The sequence below is a fragment of the Theropithecus gelada genome, chromosome 13, assembly GCF_003255815.1.
Source record: "Theropithecus gelada isolate Dixy chromosome 13, Tgel_1.0, whole genome shotgun sequence".
NCBI classification, from domain to species: Eukaryota; Metazoa; Chordata; class Mammalia; order Primates; family Cercopithecidae; genus Theropithecus; species Theropithecus gelada.
In genome coordinates, this window is record NC_037681.1 from 67,906,952 (window position 1) to 67,921,899 (window position 14,948).

The window sequence follows — 14,948 nt, forward strand, 5'->3', positions numbered from 1 at the left end:
ATGTGAACGTAATTTTATATTTTGATGAAAATTTAGTTTATTGATGTAAAAAGTGTGTCAGTACATCATATTATCAATGTCTTGCACATTGTGTAAACATTTAATGTAGGTTAATCTGTTATCACTATAATTATCAATGTTATCATTTTCATTATTGCTTTTCTTATTCCTTTTTTCATAGTAGTTTAAACTATTTATTTCAAAATAGATTATTCAAAGAGGAGGGATTCTGATCACAGAAAGAAAAAAAGCTGACTTTTCCACGAAAGACATTTATCAGGACCTCAACCGGCTGTTGAAAGGCAAAAAGGGAGAACAGATGAATAGTGCTGTATTGCCAGAAATGGAGAATCAGGTACATGGATTATAAATGTGAATTACAATATATATAATGTAAATATATAATATAAATAATATGTAAATTATAGTGACTTTTTAGAAGGATATTTGTCATATTTGTCTTAAACCCTAAGCTGTGTATCAATGATAGTAAGCTTTTTTTTTTTTTTTGAGACAGAGTTTCGCTCTTGTTGCCCAGGCTGGAGTAGAATGGCGTAATCTTAGCTCACCGCAACCTCTGCCTCCCGGGTTCAAGTGATCCTCCTGCCTTAGCCTCCCAAGTAGCTGGGATTACAGGCATGTGCCACCACGCCTGGCTAATCTTTTTTTGTATTCTTAGTAGAGATGGAGTTTCTCTATGTTGGTCAGGCTGGTCTCAAACTCCTGAACCTCAGGTGATCTGCCCGCCTTGGCCTTCCAAAGCGCTGAGATTACAGGCATGAGCCACCGCCTTCAGCTTGTTTTTATAGTTTATATACATGGAATTATGTCATATATTTTCCCTAGCTTCTTTCATTCAATATTTGTAAGACTTATGCATATCATTGAGTGTAGTTATGGATTTTTGCGTTCATATTTCATAGCACAAACGTCAGAATTTATCCATTTTACTTCCCTTCCCCCTGCCGCTGCTACTCTCCCCATTTTAACCTTTTTTTTTGTTTTTTTGACATGGAGTCTCAGAATCTTGCTCTATTGTCCAGGCTGGAGTTCCGTGGTGCGGTCTCAGCTCACTGCAACCTCTGCCTCTGGGTTCAGCTGCATGCCACTGTGCCTGGCTAATTTTTGTATTTTCAGTAGAGAGGGAGTTTTGCTATGTTGGCCAGGCTGGTCTCGAACTTCTGACCTCAGGTGATCCACCGTCTCGGCCTCCCAGAGTGCTGTGATTACAGGTGTGAGCCACTGTGCCCAACCCCCATTTTAATTTTGATGGACATTTGGGTAATTTTCATTTTTGGCTGTTACAAATACTCCTGCGATTACAGTTAATTTTCACAGTTTTTTTTTTTTTTTTTTTTGGAACGGAGTTTTGCTCTTGTTGCTCAGGCTGCAGTGCAATGGTGTGATCTCAGCCCACTGCAACCTTCGTCTTCTGGTTTCAAACAATTCTCCTTTCTCATCTCCTGAGTATCTGGGGTTTACAGGCATGTGCCACCATGCCCAGCTAATTTTTGTATTTTTATTTCACAGTTCTGGAGACTGGGCAGTTCAAAATTAAGGCACTGGCTGATCTGTTGTCCAGTGAGGGCCCACTTTCTCATAGATAACCATTTTCTCACTCTAACCTCACAAGGTTGAAAGGGCCTAATTTTTGTATTTTTAATAGAGATGGGGTTTCACTATGTTGGCTAAGCTGGTCTCACACTCCTAGCCTCGAGTCATCTGCCCGCCTCATCCTCCCTAAGTGCTTGGATTACAGCATGTGCCACCACGCCTGGCCCCCATTTTAGTTTTGATGGACATTTGGGTAATTTTCTTTTTTGGCTATTATAAATAATACTGCGATTACCATTAATTTTCACCTTGTAAAAACCATTTTCAAACCTCAAGAGATTAACCGTAGGTTTTCTTGGTTTGGACTGGGAAGGAACACCAAGGAAAATGATGGAGTTCAGAATTTATTTTCATTTTGCATTTGTTTTTGAAAATCTTTAGAACTGGATCCAGTGGTATAGAAATCTTTGATTTTAAATTCTTAATTTTAGGTTGCAGTTTCATCATTGTCTGCGGTAATCAAGTTTTTAGAACTCTTATCAGATGATTCCAATTTTGGACAGTTTGAACTGACTACTTTTGACTTCAGCCAGTACATGAAATTGGATATTGCAGCAGTCAGAGCCCTTAACCTTTTTCAGGTAAAAAAAAAAAAAAAAAAAAAAAAAAAAAAGGGTTAAAAATGCTGAATGGTTTAAAAATGTTTTCATTGACATATACTGAAGAATTTTATTAGGGAGCTAAAATATTTTGAAATATTATTATACTTGGATTAGGTAAGTAGCTTCAAAAGGCTATATTTTCTCTTCTCTCCCCTCCCCCACTCCACTTTTTAACTTTTTTTTTTTTTTTTAAAGACAGTTTCACTTGTCCCCTAGGCTAGAGTGCAGTGGCACAATCTCGGCCCACTGCAACCTCCACCTCCCAAGTAGCTGGGATTACAGTTGCCTGCCACCATGCCTGGTTAATTTTTATATTTTTAGTAGGGACAGGGGGACAGGGTTTCACCATGTTTGCCAGGCTGTTCTCAAATTTCTGATCTCAGGTGATCCTCCCACCTCAGCTTCCCAAAGTGCTAGGATTACAGGCTTGAGCCATCGCGCCTGGCCTACTTTTTACTTTTTTAGAGACTGGGCTTTATTCTGTCACCCAGTGTGGAGTGAAGTGGGAAAATCATAGCTCACTGCAGTATTGAACTCCTGAGCTCAAGCTATCCTCCTGCTTCAACCTCATAAGTAGCTGGGTTTACAGGCACAAGCCACCATGCTTGCTTAATTTTAACATTTTTTCAGAGTTGGAGTTTCACAGTGTTGCCCAGGATGTTCACTCACTCCTGGCTTCAAGTGATTCTTCTGCCTTAGCCTCTGGAGTAGTGGCTCGGATTACAGGCATGAACCACCATGCTCTGCTATTTTTTTTTCAAGGCTTTTTTTTTTTTTTTTCAAGAGGCTGGTGTCACTGTGTATGCTCCCTAGGCTGGAGTGCAGTGGCTATTCACAGGAAGTGCCATCAGAGTGTACTACAGCTTCGAACTCCTGGGCTCAAGCAATTGTATCATAGTCTCCAAAGTAGCTGGGACTACAGGTGCGCCTCTGTGCCTTGCTCTCGAATTGCTTTTTTTTCCCTCTAGTTTCAAGCTATCTATGTAGTATTAGTCCTTACTTTATGAATAATTTTGTGTACCACTACTAATAGCAATTCTTTTTTTTTGAGACGGAGTCTCTTGTTGCCCAGGCTGGAGTGCAGTGGTGTGATCTCAGCTCACTGCAACCTCTGCCTCTCGGGTTTGGGCAATTAGCTGGGATTAGAGGTGCCTGCCACCATGCCCAGCTGATTTTTGTATTTTTAGTAGAGATGGGGTTTCACCTTGTTGGCTAGGCTGGTCGCTAACTCCTGACCTCAGGTGATCTGCCTGCCTCAGCCTCCCAAAGTGATGGGATTGTAGGTGTAAGCCACTGCACCTGGCCTAGCAATTTAAAATGACATTCTAAGAAGCTTTATGTCTAAAACTGCAGTAAGTGGCTGAGTAATGTGGCTCATGCCTGTAATCCCAACACTTTGGGAGCCCAGGCTGGGAGGATCACTTGAGGCCAGGAGTTGAGACCAGCCTGGGCAACATAATGAGAAAAAATTAGCGGGGCTTAGTGGCATGCGCCTGTAGTCTCAGCTACTTGAAAGGCTAAAGTGGGAGGATTCCTTGAGCCCAAGAGTTCTGGCTTGCCGTGAGCCAGGATGGCACCACTGCACTCCAGTCTGGGCAGTAGAGTGAGACCCTGTCTCAACAAATAAAAAATAAAACTGTAGTAATTATAAAGTGGTTTTGGCTAGGGGAGAAATGTACAGCTGAACATACGGATTAAGAAGTTGAAAGTTGGTCTTAGGAAGAGGAACTTTTTGTGGAAATTTCTTAATATTTGAAGAATATTATGTTATTGTTTCTCTGTTTTTCATGGCATAGTAAGGTTTTCACTAATGAGTGTGTCATTCTTTCTATTTTATTTTTTGTTTACTAGGGTTCTGTTGAAGATACCACTGGCTCTCAGTCTCTGGCTGCCTTGCTGAATAAGTGTAAAACCCCTCAAGGACAAAGACTTGTTAACCAGTGGATTAAGCAGCCTCTCATGGATAAAAACAGAATAGAGGAGAGGTATGTTATTAGTTTATACTTTTGTTAGTTTTATGTAACCTGCAGTTATCCACATGATTATACCACTTATTGTAATACGCAGTTTTGCAAGTATATCTTACCATTTAACTGTACAGAGTAATAGAGTAGTAATGATTTAGATTGATTAAAGAACAGAGTAAATAGAGTAGTAATGATTTAGATTGATTAAAGAACTCATTTTTTTTTAAATAAGTTTTTTTCACTATTAAAAAAAACTTCTTTTATTTGAGATGGTATGTATCGAATATGTGCTTGGGAGCCAATGTACCTTTGTTCATATTGTGTGTAATCTTGGGCAAATTACTCAACCTTTATGTCATAGTTTCTTCACCTTTAAAATGACATTAATAAAACAGCTACTTCATAGGATTATAAGCATGAGATGATTTAATATACATAAAATACTTAAGGTCTGATATATAGAAAGCACTTAACTCTTTATTCTAGAAAAGATTTAAGGTGACCTAAACATATATGTCAGAAAGTCTTTAAAATTGTGGAAATAAAAGGTTATATAATTCTGTTATCCAAAAATTACTAGTATTTCAATATATTTTATTTCAGTCTTTTCTTTTAGATACAAGTTTTAAAACTTAAGTGAAGTGTAATATAGGTAAGTACTGCTTGATGAATTTAAGGTGATTTCTGAAGCCAGGTTTGTTGGGGAAGAGGAGTGGGATTTAGTGATTTAGAACCAGAAGTTGGGGCTAGGTGCGGTGGCTCATGCCTGTAATTCCAGCACTTTGGGAGGCCGTAATGGGAGGATTGTTTGTGCCTCGGAGTTCAAGACCAGCCTGGGCAACACAGACACCATCTCTACAAAAGAAAAAAAAAATTAGCTCAGTGTAGTGACATGTACCTGTAGCCCGAGCTACTCGGGAGGCTGAGGTGGGAATATCACCTGGGCCCAGAAGTTTGAGGCTGCAGTGAGCTATGATTGTGCCACTGAACTCCAGCCTGGGCAATAGAGTGAAACCCTGTCTCAAAAAAAAAAAGAAAGAAATTGAGGCTGGGCACGGTGGCTCACACATATAATCCAGCACTTTGGGAGGCTGAGGCAGGATAATTGCTTGAGCCCAGGACTTTGAGACCAGTCTGGGCAACAAAATGACACCCCATTTCTACCAAAAAAATTTTTAAAAATTTAGCTGGGCATGGTGGCATGTGCCTGTGGTCCCAGATACATGGGAGGCTAAGGCTGGAGGATTGTTTGAGCCCAGGAGGTTGAGGCTGCAAAGAGCCATATTCATGTCCCAGCACTCCAGCCTGGGTGACATAGTGAGACACTGTCTCAAACAAAAATCAACAGGCCAGATGCGGTGGCTCACCCCTGTAATCCCAACACTTTGGGAGGCCGCGGCGGGCGGATTACTTGAGGTCAAGAGTTCGAGACTAGCCCGGCCAACATGGTGAAACTCCATCTCTACTAAAAATACAAAATTAGATGAGCGTGGTAGTGTGTGCCTATAATCCCAGCTACTCTGGAGGCTGAGACACGAGAATTGCTTGAGTTGGGAGGCAAAGGTTGCAGTGAGCCGAGATCGTGCCACTGCGCTCTAACTTGGGCCACAAACGAGATTGTGTATCAAAAACAGACAGACAAACAAAAAAAGACACCTAAAATCAACAACAACAAAAACGATATTGGAATGATTGGATTCCCAAACAAAGATAAATGTTTCAGGTGATGGATATCTCAGTTACCCTGACTTGAGTATTATACATTGTATACATGTATTAAAATATTACAAACCCCCAAATGTGTACAATTATGAGGTATCAATAAAAAAAGAGATTGGAAGGACTGGGTAATTTGCAAGTAATTAAGGCAATTTACAATTTGTAATTTTTATTATTTGTGAATAAGTAGTTACATTTATATGTGTCAAAATTGAAAAAGGACAGGTGGATATACAGTGATAAGTCACCCACCCTTCTCTGTCAGCTCCATAAAGAGCCTTTGTCTTGCATGACTGCAGGGTCACATTTCCTATTGTATTTTGCCACCACCTGCCCTGGGAGCAACAGTGTGTGTTTATTGAACATTCTTCCAAGCAGAGTCTGGGCCTATACAAACAAAACAAGTATGTCTATTCTCTCTACTCTTTTAATTTTTTTTTTTTTTGAGACGGAGTCTCGCTCTGTCGCCCAAACTGGAGTGCAGTGGCCGGATCTCAGCTCACTGCAAGCTCCGCCTTTCGGGTTCACGCCATTCTCCTGCCTCAGCCTCCCGAGTAGCTGGGACTACAGGCGCCCGCCACCTCGCCTGGCTAGTTTTTTGTATTTTTTAGTAGAGACGGGGTTTCACTGTGTTAGCCAGGATGGTCTCGATTTCCTGACTTTGTGATCCGCCCATCTCGGCCTCCCAAAGTGCTGGGATTACAGGCTTGAGCCACCTTGCCCAGCCATTTTTTATATTCTTAATAGAGACAGGGTTTCACTATGTTGGCCAGGCTGGGCTTGAACTCCTGACCCCAGATGATCCACTCGCCTTGGCCTCCCAAAGTACTGGAATTATAGGTGTGAGCCACCATGCCCAGCCAAAATTATTTATGATAAGCAAGGCATGGTGGTTTGTGCCTGTAGTCCCAGCTACTTGGGAAGCTGAGGCAGGAGGATCACAGGTTCAAGTCTAGACTGGGAAAATAGTGAGAACCTTCCCTATCCCCAGTCTTCGAAAAAGAAAAAAATTTGCTGGAGAAGGTCACACAATGCTGATAGGTCCCATTGTGCTTTCATGCTTTCTAGCTTTCAGTGATAGCTGGATGTTACTTTTATTGTCTGACTCATTATAGTGACCAACCCCCAATTTTTTACTTTCCCTTAAGCCTTCAGCTATCTCACACCTCTAAGGAGATGATTTCTTCCTTAACACTTAAAACCTCAAAATTTATCTGTATTTTCACTCTTTTACTCTCTGGCTCTTTCTCAGAAGAAAAAATAACACTTATTTCTTCTCAAAGCCAACTTTTCCATACTTTACTTGGAGACTTCTTTCTTTCTTTCTTTCTTTCTTTTCTTTTCTTTTCTTTTCTTTTCTTTTCTTTTCTTTTCTTTCCTTTCCTTTCCTTTCCTTTTCTTTCCTTTTCTTTCCTTTTCTTTCCTTTTCTTTCCTTTTCTTTCCTTTTCTTTTCTTCTCTTTTCTCTTTTCTCTTTTCTCTTCTTTTCTCTTCTCTTCTTTTCTTTTCTTTTCTTTTCTTTTCTTTTCTTTTCTTTTCTTTTCTCTTCTCTTCTCTTCTCTTCTCTTCTCTTTTCTGTTCTGTTCTGTTCTGTTCTGTTCTGTTCTGTTCTGTTCTGTTCTGTTCTTTTCTTTGTTTCACTGGAGTCTCTGTCGCCCAGGCTGGAGTGCAGTGGTGCAATCTCCACTCAGTGCAACCTCTACCTCCCAGGTTCAAGCGATTCTCCTGCCTCAGCCTGCTGAGTACCTGGGATTACAAGCGAGCACCACCATGCCCGAACAATTTTTGGGTTTTTAGTAGAGACAGGGTTTCATCATGTTGGCCAGGCTGGTCTCTAACTCCTGACCTCGAAATCTGCCCGCCTCAGCCTTGTAAAGTGCTGGGATTACAGGCGTGAGCCACCACGCCCAGCCCTAAAGTAGCAGTCTTAATAAGAAATAGTCTCTGGCTGGGCGCAATGACTCACGCCTGTAATCCCAGCACTTTGGGAGGCCATGGTGGACAGATCACCTGAGGTCGGGAGTTCAAGACCAGCCTGACCAACATGGAGAAACCCTGTCTTTAGTAAAAATACAAAATAAGCTGGGTGTGGTGGCATATGCCTATAATCCCAACTACTCAGGAGGCTGAGGCAGGAGAATCGCTTGAACCTGTGAGGCGGAGGTTGCGGTGAGCCAAGATTGCACCCTTGTACTGCAGCCTGTGCAACAAGAGCAAAACTCCATCTCAAAAAAAAAAGATTGCTATGTTAATCTTATTTTATATAAAAAGAAATAGTCAATATTAAACTAGAAGGCAATAAAAATACAAATTCAATACACAAATTATTTTGTCAGCATTTTCACAAGAATAAACTATTTTATATGCTAACATATGTTCAATGTTCCTTACAGATTTCTGACATTAAAAAGGAAAAATTACTAAAGCTTCAGATGAATCCATAAATGGACAAAAGAAAAAGCTTAAAAGGATAAAGAACAACACTCCAAGTGCATGTATAAACATAAGGACTCTTGGGACTTACCCTTTTTAAAAATCTTTAGGCCTGCACAGTATTTGCTATTTAATGTATCAAATGGGTGGTTCTGACTTCTTTAATCCATATGTAGGACAGATGAAAAAAGGAATTATAAACTTATAATTACAGTTCTTTAGGAACTATATTTGCTCTCAGCCTTTTAAATTAGCTGTTGGGCAATTCCAGTCAGCTCTTTTGAAAAAAACCTATCTATCTATCTGTCTAGAGAATGAGTTATAAGACTAGCTAGCTTTTGTTTTTTTGTTAGAGACAGGATTTCGTCAGGTTTTCTAGGCTGTTCTTGAACTCCTAGGCTCAAGCCATCTACCCGCCTCAGCCTCCCAAAGCGCTGGGATTACAGGCGTGAGCCACCATGCCCAACCAATTCCAGTCAGCTCTTATAATGAAAGCTTAGAAATGGTAGGGTTAAAGAGGGGACAGAATGTTGATTTTAAAATATCAGTAATTTGGCCGGGCTCAGTGGCCGTAACCGCAGCACTTTGGGAGGCCAAGGCGGCCAGATTGCCTTGGCCTGCCTCAGCCTCCCAAAGTGCTGGGATTATAGGTGTGAGCTCAGGAGTTCGAGACCAGCCTGGGCAACACGGCGAAAACCCGTCTCTAGTAAAATATAAAAAATTAGCTGGGTGTGGTAGCGTGCGCCTGTGGTCCCAGTAACTCGGGAGGCTGAGGCAGGAGAATTGCTTGAACCTGGGAGGCAGAGGTTGCAGTGAGCTGAGATTGCACCACTGCACTCCAGCCTGGGCGACAGAGTGAGACTCTGTCTCAAAAAAAAAAAAAAAAAGCCACAAGAATTTGGTTAATTCTATTGGAATTTTAGGGGTTAACTGAGCCCCAAAATGACTCAGCTGTATGCAATTTAATACAATATTAATTCGCATGTTGACTGGCAGAACTGCATACAGCTGAGTCATTTTATTGAGTAGGATTGATAGGTATACTATGTTATGCCAACGATAACTGTGATACTTCTAAAATTGTGATTTAAAATTGACATTGTCACAGAAACAGCAGAGTAGTTGTGTTTTTCTTTAAGCTTCTTTTAACCAGAAACATAAACTGAAACTGTAATTATTACTGAAGTTGTATGTTGAATAGACTTGTGAAACTAGCAACTTATTAGGCCTTTAATGATATCTGGACTAAAGGTTAAGGGAGCTGTGCTGTGTTTATGTTGCTTTGTGCTTTGTTTTTTTAGAAGCTTGTCCTTTCTTTGCCATTTTACTTCTTTCATTTTTTTTTTTGAGATGGAGTCTTTCTCTGTCCCCCAGGCTGGAGTGGAATGGTGCAATCTCTGCTCACTGCAACCTCTGCCTCCTGGGTTCAAATGATTCTCCAGCCTCAGCCTCCTAAGTAACTGGGATTACAGGCATCCGCCACCACGCCCAGCTAATTTTTGTATTTTTAGTAGAGATGGGGTTTTGCCATGTTGGCCAGGCTGATCTTGAGCTCCTGATCTCAGGTGATCCGCCTGCCTCGACACTCCCGAAGTGCTGAGATTACAGGTGTGAGCCACTGCACCCAGTCCTTAATGCTACTTTGTAAGTGAAAATTGTGAACTAACTTAAATTTCATTTTTATTAAAGTTAATTTTTGGGAAATTAATGAACGGTTGACATTTTAATCTTTTGAATATTGCAGTTATTTGGGTTTAAATTGGGGGGCTTAGGAAGGGAAAGAAGCCCTATGGTTGTTTCTGAATTTTCTGAAAATTATGTTGATATACGATATATGAAATCCAGTTTGGAGAGAATATGTCCATTGATAAGGAAAAATTAATAAAGATTTGATCTAGATAAGGCATTCCATTTGGAAGTGGTTTATCTTTTTTTTTTTTTTTTTTTTTGAGACAGAGTCTTGCTGTATGATCCAGGCTGGATGTAGTGGCACAATCTTGGCTCACTGCATCCTCCACCTCCCGGGTTCAAGCAATTCTCCTTCCTCAGCCTCCCAAGTAGCTGGGATTACAGGTGTGGGCCATCATCCCCGGCTAATTTTTTTTTTTTTTTTTTTTTTTTGAGATGTAATCTTGCTCCTGTTGTGTGGGCTGGAGTGCACTGGTGCGATATCGGTTCACTGCAACCTCCACCTCCCGGTTTCAAGCGATTAAGCGATTCTCCTTCCTCAGCCTTCAGAGTAGCTGGGATTATAGGCCTGTGCCACCACGTCTGGCTAATTTCTCTAATTTTAGTAGAGAAGGGATTTTGCTATATTGGCCAGGCTGGTCTCAAACTCCTGACCTCAGGTGATCCACCTGCTTGGCCTCCCAAAATGCTAGGATTACAGGTGTGAGCCACTGTGCCCGGCCTAAGTTTTGTATTTTTAGTAGAGATGGTGTTTCACCATGTTGGTCAGGCTGGTCTGAAACTCCTGATCTCGTGATCTGCCCGACTTGGCCTCCTAAAGTGCTGGGATTTCAGGCGTAAGCTCGTGTCCGGCCTGTTTGACTATCTTTTAAAACCAGTAAGGATGAACTAGAGGTATCAGCTCTCTTCATGGACTTTGGAGAAATAAGACAAAAAGGAAAGAGATGTTTTGCCGGGTGCGGTGGCTCACGCCTATAATCTCAGCACTTTGGGAGGCTGAGGACAGCGGATCACCTGAGGTCAGGAGTCAAGACCAGAGCCATTGCACTCCAGCCTGGGCAACGAGCACAAATTCGTCTCATAAAAGAAGAGAGAAAGAAAAACAGAAAGAGATGTTTTGATTTTTTAAATTTGGAGTGTTCTGTTCTTACTCTACAGCACTTAGCAGTAGTGCATCTGTCCACCTTGTTCTTTACAACAAAACCCCATTGGTTCTCTCTTACCAAGTTTGCTTTATTCTTGGTTTATCCTTTGTAGGATGTGAAAGGGATATGAAGAGCAAATAGGAAGTGTAACTGTTGCTGCTTGAGAGAAAGCTGTTTTACAATTTGTTGGCAAACAATTTGTAAAAGTACAACAAAATGTGCATTTGTGGCTTCTCATTTGTGTTTTATCATTGCTATATCTCATAATTTGTGTTTTTTAAAAATAATTTAACTTTATTTGAAAAGCACTACAGGGTCAGGTCATGTTTTTAAAAAATCAAGAGGGTAAACACCCCTACTTCTACTTTACCTCCAGTCCTAGTCTGTGGTGGTAATCAGTGTTAACAGTTTAGTTTGTGTTCTTACCCTTCCAGGGTTTTTTTTTTCCCTTTATTTATACAGATATATACATTTTTAAAAACATAGATAACACTTAAAAACAATATGGGGTCATATTATGACTATAATTTGTATTTCTTCCCAACAGTATTTATAGTTTTTTTCATTTCACTATATATTTATAAATTTTTTATTTCTAATAATTTCTCTTGAATAGGTGAGACATCATATAGTATAAAATTCAGTAGAAAATCAGTTTTTCAGAGGTACAAAATTGGCTGACTTTGCACAGACTCCTTTCAGTTCCCAGGTAGGGATGCACAGCCACCTCTTCCACTGAGGAGAGGAAAGGATATGTGTGCTTGTGGGCTCTTCAACTCTGTTGATTACTTGTGATTTATTTTCTGGTCAGTTTGAGTAAGTGATGAAATTAAGTGATAAAATACTGGAAACAGAGAAGAAGCATAAGATTATTTTATCAGAAATATAGTCTCTGTGATGTTTTTGACCATTGACCTCAGTGTCACCCACAAGGATATGGGAGTTTTATGCAAAGAAGAGAAAAGGAAAGGTGAGGGTGTAGGTCAGCCAGCATTAGACTTTGTCAATCTTTTCTTGCCCCTTTATACCTCCTTCCCTGCTTTATTTTTATTTTTTTTGAGATGGAATTGCACTCTGTCGCCTGGGCTGGAGTGCAGTGGTGCGATCTCGGCTCACTACAACCTGCGCCTCCCAGGTCAAGCGATTCTCCTGCCTCAGCCTCCAGAGTAGTTGGGACTACAGGTGTGTGCCACTACGCCCAGCTAATTTTTGTATTTTTAGTAGAGATAGAGTTTTACCATGTTGGTTGGCCAGGATGGTCTCAATCTCTTGACCTCGTGACCTCCGCCCTCCTCGACCTCTGAAAGAGCTGGGCTTACAGGTGTGAGCCACCGCACCTGGCCTACATGCTTTGTTAAGATAACTAAGGGATTTCTGTGATTGTTAGGATTCAGACTTCTATGTGCATAAGAATCAAGCTGTGTGCATAATAATTGCATGGGATTTCATAGCTGGGCCCCACTCCCAGGGATTTGCTAGGAAAGCCCCCAAAGTTCGCTTTATTGAATTGTGTAATTTGACTACATCCATTGTTTCTTTTTTCAAATGTAGAGTATATGCCACAAAAATCTTTTCTGGAGCAGTAGGCATCCTAATTAATCTTGATGTTTGTTTATAGCCCCATTGACGGGGCTGTAAACTTGGCAGCAAATTGTGTTCCCACTAATTTGGCATATTCCATAAAAAACATGTATCTGTTGTTAGCTGCCTAGACATTAGCTGGACATGGTTTAGGTTACTTTTCTCTTAAAAAGTGAATTTTAATTCAAGTTCCTTTAAGCCAGCAGTCTCAACCTGGGGCAGTTTTTCCCTCCAGGGAACATTCAGCAGTGTCTAGAGACATTTTTGGTTGTCATGCTGAGGAAGAGAGCGTATAGTGGGTAGAATCCAGGGTTGCTGTTAAACAAGCATGGAACAGCCCCTTACAACAAATATTTATGTAGCCTAAAATGGCAGTGTTGCCAAGATTGAGAAATTATGCTTTAAATGTGTTTTTATATGTGGCCATTTTGTGTGTACTCTGGAGATAACGTGTTTTTCCTCTTATAACATGCTTGATAAACATTTTGGTAACACAGGAATTGTAAATGCTAGTGATGTCAGTAAATAGTTAAGAAATTTAGGGCCAGGCGCGGTGGCTCACGCCTGTAATCCCAGCACTTTGGGAGGCTGAGGCAGGAGGATCACGAGGTCAGGAGATCGAGACCTTCCTGGCTAACACAGTGAAACCCCATCTCTACTAAAAATCCGAAAAAATTAGCCAGGTGTGGTGGCAGGCACCTGTAGTCCCAGCTTCTCAATTTAGAAAGTAGATTTGTTTCCTTTCTATACCTGTGTAATTTGAGGTTTAGTTTACTGTCACATTGTTTACAAACATAAGGAAGATCGTTGCTCATCTGATAGCGTTCTGAACCTTGAGTCATCTGTAATACCTATGGTCTCCAGAAAAGTTTCTCTAAAACTGTATTTGGAGATGTGCAAAATATGTAGGGACATTTTCCCACCTTCGATTGTTAGTTTACCTTTCAGCTTCAGCAATTTACCTTTCAGCTATTACTTTAGTAACATCTCCAACATTGTTTTTCAAACTGCAAGGTGTTACCCAGTAGTGGGTCGTTAAATTAGGTGACAAAGAGCAATTTGAAGAATTAAATACGATAGAAAATGGCAGAGTGGGCTTATGCCTGTAATCCCAGCAGTTTGGGAGGCCGAGGCGGGTGGATCACGAGGTCAGGAGGTTGAGACCATGCTGGCTAATGTGAAATCCCGTCTCTACTAAAAATACAAAAAATTAGCCGGGTGTGGTGGCACGCGCCTGTAGTCCCAGCTACTCAGGAGGCTGAGGCACGAGAATCACTTGAACCCGGAAACTGGAGGTTGCAATGAGCCGAGATTGCACTACTGCACTCCAGCCTGGGCGACAGAACGAGACTCTGTTTCAAAAAAAAAAAAAAAGAAAATAGCAGGGTGTATCACATAATTGGAATATAAGTATTGATTTGTGAAACCTATTTTAATGATAGATCTGTATATGCATGTGCTGGATTGTGATGTAAAGACATTTCTTGCTGTGGTTACACTGAAAAAAATGAAAAGTCACTGATTTCCAATAACTTACAGAAGCAATATGAACTGCATATTCTATTGTTCTTGAAACAAGCTGAGATGTTATTGACTTTGGGAAGCAGTAAAATTATTTTAGTTTTTTAATTAACAGTTTTTGGCTTTGTACCATCAAGAGGCAATTTTAGAAAGCATTCTAAAAATGTGTAAGAGATACACTAAGTATTGGATTGGGCAACATTCTTGAACTGTAGTTCTGTTTCATTAAACATCACTATTTACATATGCAACAGTGTGTCCATAACAATGTCCCAGTAATGAAATTCTTTCTCCTATTTAAGGCATGTCTGTTTGATGAAAGTCAAACAAAATTGGGTATATGTCAGTGTCTTATGATACTGCTTAACTAAACATTAATTTGACTCTTAGCTAATCAGGAAATGTTTGCCTCACAGTCTTACAGAGCTTTCCACCTTCTAAAAAAGCTAACGTTTCAGAATAGATTCAAGCTTCTTTCTTTCTTTCTTTTTTTTTTTTTTTTTGAGGCGGAGTCTCGCTCTGTCGCCCAGGCTGGAGTACAGGGGCGCTGTCTCGGCTCACTGCAACCTCTGCCTCCTGGGTTCAGGCAATTCTCCTGCCTCACCCTCCCAAGTAGCCTGGATTACAGGCGTGCGCCACCATGCCCAGCTAATTTTTTTGTATTTTTAGTAGAGACGG

General features: G+C 40.7%; 1 protein-coding gene across 3 annotated transcripts in view; it reads left to right on the forward strand.

Moving 5' to 3' along the window:
* MSH2 (mutS homolog 2) overlaps nucleotides 1–14,948 on the forward strand; it is a 102,454-nt gene that overhangs the window by 8,998 nt on the left and 78,508 nt on the right. For all 3 annotated transcript variants that reach the window (XM_025405779.1, XM_025405778.1, XM_025405780.1), the window contains 3 exons: nucleotides 209–355; nucleotides 2,046–2,195; nucleotides 4,068–4,201. In XM_025405779.1, coding sequence (XP_025261564.1) covers nucleotides 209–355; nucleotides 2,046–2,195; nucleotides 4,068–4,201 — 431 coding nt within the window. The remainder of the gene's footprint in view (nucleotides 1–208; nucleotides 356–2,045; nucleotides 2,196–4,067; nucleotides 4,202–14,948) is intronic.